This window comes from Lathyrus oleraceus, chromosome 6 (genome assembly GCF_024323335.1).
Source record: "Lathyrus oleraceus cultivar Zhongwan6 chromosome 6, CAAS_Psat_ZW6_1.0, whole genome shotgun sequence".
Taxonomy (NCBI): domain Eukaryota; kingdom Viridiplantae; phylum Streptophyta; class Magnoliopsida; order Fabales; family Fabaceae; genus Lathyrus; species Lathyrus oleraceus.
Window position 1 is genome coordinate 433,948,113 of NC_066584.1, and position 5,299 is coordinate 433,953,411.

The following is a 5,299-nucleotide window of genomic DNA, read 5'->3' on the forward strand; positions in this document are numbered from 1 at the left end:
TATGTTAAACAGAGTGTTCTTTTCAAATGGAGCTGTCATTTAGTTGTGCTATTTCTTGCTTAGGTTTCATTGCAGAAGTTGTGTATCTATATATCTTTTAATATCTAATTGATGCATATTTAGTTATTTACCCAAAAAAAAAAGATGACTATTTTTCCGATGCTTATGCGCTACGACTTAGATGACTTAACTAGAACAGGCCTTACTGTACAACAAAAACAATGGCATTGCCAATTCAGGATATGTTTCAACCGTTGTCCTGGAATTCGTTACGCAGAGTCGGACCTTCTGTATCTATGGTCACAAAGCAAGAGACATGATTCTGAATGAGGATTTTGGATATCAAGATCCATCCCCTACAACAAATATACACAAACTAGATGGATTTAGTTTACCTCCATAAATCTGAGTAGGTGTCGTTCAAATTATGAACATTAAGTAAATATTTTACCTGTGGCGTCTGATTATTGATTGGCATGGATTCATGGTATGTGTTCGGGATTATAGGCTCCTGAGTAAAATGTTCATGACATGTTATGGAAAGTAGAGTTTTCTAAATAAAAAGAACCTAATGACTGGAAAGATTAACACCTGTGATAGTTGAGAACCACAAGGAGGGTTCTGTTGGTTAGAAAAGAAGTTTGGCGGTGGAAACAGGTTAGTATCAGATTGATGGTCCAACACAAGATCAGGCTGTTCATACATACATTGAACCACTTGATTGGCTTCAAAACCAAATAAGTCCTATAACATGGATGAGAAAATCAACAACTTTATGAAAATTGAAGAGTATCAAGCTTCATAATCTCTATATCTAATAAAATATAAATAGAAGATCACAATGATATAACACCATATCAAATAAATGATAAAAGCTTACCTGCAAAAGGGGATTTGGTGTCCCGGATTGAGGTGAAACATATGGAGACGCGGGGCTTGAGATGCAGAGAACAGTATTTGGAGGAGGTTCTACATTTAAAATTCTATCTGAATTAGTTTGATTATAATTCACCGTTGTTTGCCACCTATCTGGTGTAGCGATCCTGGCAATTTCTCCGCTTACTCTGTTACTTTCATCCTGATTCTCAGTTGCATGTCCATTCGGAAAGATCTCTGCTGGCTCACTTTCTGAAGCATCTATATGAATACTACTTGAGGTGATAACTTGAGCTTCATCACCTTTCGATGTCAAGATTTTCTGCACTCCTTCCATCACTTCATCAAGTTGCCTCGCGGCAAATTGATAAGCCTCCACAGATTCAGAAGCTCTTGCTGATAAATTGACAAGTCTGTGACACAAATCTTTGTAACAGCTTGCTACAACCATCTTAGGGTTATCTTGCATTTTACATTGCTTAAGCTCTCGAATATTTCCCAATCTTGCATCTTTTGTCCATCTCTTCAAGATATATCGAGATGGAACTACTTTAATGTTCCTATTATCAAGAACTTTCAGTGCATGGCTACACAGAAAACCAACATGCTCAAACTTCATACAACTGCAGACAACTGTATCATCTAAAGAATTGAAGGTGACACTGTATTGTCTTGCATGGCCAAATGTGTTCACTTTATACTCAAACAAAGATCCATCTTTGTTATGTAGGTTGACAAGATCATTCAAAGATTTCTCGTATCTTTGCTGAAATACTTCAAATGCTCTTGGAGTATAGGCAACGCTGGCATGTTTCAATATAACCACATTGCCCATTAGCTTTGGAAAACATCTCTTCATTTCATCACTAGCTTCTATTTCTTTATAGCGTTGCTCATCTAAAACCCTTTCAAAATGGTTAAAAAATTGAACTACATCAAGGTCGGGATTTAGATAATTTCTAAACTTAAGAGACAGAATCTCACCTAAATGAAAGCCTTTGGTATCTACAAAAAACGTATTCTGACCAAAGAAAACAGCCCATTTCTCCCTTTCTCTATACATCCATCTCAGCCATTCATTTTGATGAAGATTATATTTCTCCAGCATAGCCTCCCAAGCATGAGTAAAATCTTCCTCATTCTTGGGACCATATATACAACACCTTAGATCATTTGCAAAGGATTTAGCATCTTTAACGAAATGGCCGAGGTGTTTCACAGTGTTCTCATACATCTGCCATACACATGTGTACTGATTTGTTTCAGGTAAAACAGTATTGACTGCTTCAATGATTGCAGCATCTTGTTCTGTGATAATGGCCTTTGGCTTTTTCCCAGACATTGTGTCAATAAAAGATCGAAATAGCCAATTAAATGATTCAACGGTCTCATCATACAAAAAAGCAGAAGCAAATATTAATACTTGTTTATGATGATTAACACCTAAAAATTGTACAAGTGGCCGAAGAGCTCTGTTTGTTCTGCAAGTTGTATCCAAACAAACAACATCCCCAAAATGATCGTAATCTACCACCATATTATCATCAGCCCAGAATATATTGCTTACCTTGTCATCAGCATCAAGCTGTAGAGCATAAAAAAATGTTGGATTTTCAAAGTGTTGTCTTTGAAAATAACCCAGCAAACGCCCTGCTTCTCCTTTACCCATATCTCTTCCCCTTACAGAATGAAGGTAATTGTCATAATTCATGGAAAGTTGATCAAGAGAATCACGTGCAACTAACTTTTTATTCATCACCTTTAATGCTGACCTAGATTTTGGCCCCAAACTATTATACGAGTCATCCTCCACAGCCTCCACAGCCTGAGCAACATTAATCTCATTTTGCAAGTCTAGTAATAACATGTTAGCATTGCTACGATTTACATCATCATGATTATGTTGTGCTTCAAAATGGGTGACATGGTATTTTCCATCTGATTGACGAGTGATGATCATGTGTGCCAAACAGCCAGTTCTCGTTTCCTTTCGATGTTTCTTCACATTGCAATCTCTTCTGTCTGTCCTACGATATCCCTCTTTTGAGCAGGTAAATTTTCTAGAAACCACCATACCATGTACCTTACTCCTATTTATCCAATCCTTTCTAACATTGAAACCCATCAATCTGGCATACTTGTTATAGCATCTATATGCATGTTCATCAGACTCAAATACTGTACCGATTCCCAATATTGTGCTGCTGCAGAATGCATTTGCAGATGTGAGACCAGATTGAGAGCCATTACCATGAACGTTCGGGCTGCCACAGTCCTGCTCCACATTCAAGTCCAAATTATTCGATGTTTCAGGTCCAACAACACTTTCTTCACGCGCGTTACCTAACTCATTATGATCACCATCCATGAAAAACCTTCACCCAATTGAAAGAAATAATTAAGGTAATTCAATTCACTCAGTTGACAGCAAAAAAAAAAGATCACATTTTGCAAACCACAATGCCAAATCCATAATGATTCTTTTCAAACCCAGATAGCTACATTTTGCAATTTGCATGAACAATAATATGCTAAAAAATCACACAAAAAATCCATTTTTTTTAATTGCATAAAAAAAACACTCATTTTGATTCAACCTAACAACCCTTACCAATATAAACTGAGGCAAAGGGGAACTATGAAATTGATCACTGGATGGAAACTGTGATCAGAACTTGAGAACGTGATCCAATGGAAGGAACAAACTATCATGCAGTGGACGCACGACACTATCCATTGTCTCTGGGCTTGGCGCGTTATAGCCGAAACGAAACAATTGATGAACCGCAACGTTGTAGTGTATCGTTCTTTGAATTCAAATTGAGGTAACGAAACCGCATTATTTGAAGCCCTCTCCTTCAAATTCAAGAAAGCTGATCAGTGCGAATAAACGAAGGGAGTAGCAATTCTGCAAACCCTAACGCTGTGTAGAAGAAGATAATTCTGTGTTTCTCGGAAGGGGTTAAAACGCATAGTTTCAATGTTACTATTTGTTTTAACTCTTTTCTTCATTAAATTTTGACTAATATTTTTTTCTTTGCTAATACTTCATAGTTCATCTATGTAATATGTTAGGTCAAATTTGTCTAAATAAGTCAACTCAATTGGTAGGTACGTAAGGACATTCGATTATTGTTTCGCATATGAACCATAAATAGAGTATGATCGAAGCTAATGGCAAATATGAGTTTCATGTGCGACCGAAAAGAGACTGACCTACAAAATTAGCACTCAAACGCTCAAGTCAGTATGTGAGAGAGAAGACTGAATTGAAATTAAATTTAAAACTGAGTATCTGAATTGGCGCACTCTATATATAGCGGGGAGGAAATAACGAACTATTATTTGTTTGGTGTGGATTACGAAGAATCGTCGGATGCACCTGAAGGTTGGATCTTTTGTACTCGTCAGTTGGATAGTTCTCGTGTGCTGAGAAGATTTTGGAAGGATTGCAGCTCCTTCAAAGTGTTCGGTCGGGATAAATATGGTCGGCCCATAATAGTTACCTCTCAAGCTCTTGCTTATGCGTAGCAAGGTAAGGGTTTGTCGTATTTGCCTCGGTTGTCGACCGCTCTCTCATCTATCTTGGAAGAGAAAAATGGTCATTTGAGTTTCTTGGGAATTTGCGTCTTTAATTCTCCATACTTCAAATATCTTTTCGGAACTACCCTTATTATGACCCTTGGAAATTAAAACAATTGAGTGTTGCGTGTAAGTGATTTGATACATTTGATAGAGTTTACTTTCTGTTGCATGCTAGCATACGATTCTTGAAGAGTTAGCTTCACATTTCTTTGAGTTGTCTTTCACAGTTTGTTGTTATCTTACTTCCTTTTGATATTTTTCTTTCCTATATTTGGTAAAGTTAGTAACTCATGGGTAAAAAATCACGGAAGAGTGCTCAAAAATCCCTAAAGAATGTTCAATCTTCATTGGTGGACTTTGCTTATTCTTTAACCATTTTTGTCTTTTCCAGAGAGGGTAATCTTGAAGGAGCCTTTCTGGAGGTTGGTAATATTCAGATTGGGGTGTCTTGACCCCTAGCGAAAATGACAGAATATGCATGAGTATGGTGAATACGTCATTCTTTTTTATGAATGCACATTCTCGGTACTAGGCATTCGCCTTCCCTTCAAAGCTTTTGAGACAGAAGTTCTTAAGCATTTGGTAGTAGCTCTATCGCTACTTCATCTAACAAGTTAGGCGTATGTGATAGACTTCCAGTATTGTTGTGAATATTTGAAGGGGGCCTTCTCTGATCATTTTCTTTAATCTCTTATGATCTCATCGTGGTCCTGCGACACGAAAGCGAGGTAGAGGATTAGTTTTTATAGTGTCGACCATCTGAGACTTCAGGGCTTTTACTTAGAGCTTGCAACAGTTTAAAGATCGATTCTTTCTGGTTACCCTTATCCATCAAGAA

At 37.3% G+C, this 5,299-nt stretch overlaps 1 protein-coding gene across 2 annotated transcripts; it reads right to left on the reverse strand.

Annotated features, from left to right (window-relative positions):
* On the reverse strand, positions 1-3,896 carry LOC127092670 (protein FAR1-RELATED SEQUENCE 5). Of its 2 annotated transcripts, XM_051031556.1 has the most exons (6): positions 3,488-3,896; positions 1,861-3,251; positions 881-1,773; positions 592-744; positions 452-511; positions 1-356 (listed from the first exon to the last, which is right to left on the reverse strand). In XM_051031556.1, exons 1-6 carry the CDS (start codon positions 3,586-3,588, stop codon positions 270-272), a joined length of 2,685 nt encoding a protein of 894 aa, XP_050887513.1. In that variant the 5' UTR covers positions 3,589-3,896; the 3' UTR covers positions 1-269. The 2 variants fall into 2 exon arrangements, with proteins under 2 accessions (XP_050887513.1, XP_050887512.1); XM_051031555.1 differs by having other exon boundaries at positions 881-3,251; positions 3,488-3,895.
* Positions 3,897-5,299: the final 1,403 nt, after the last annotated feature.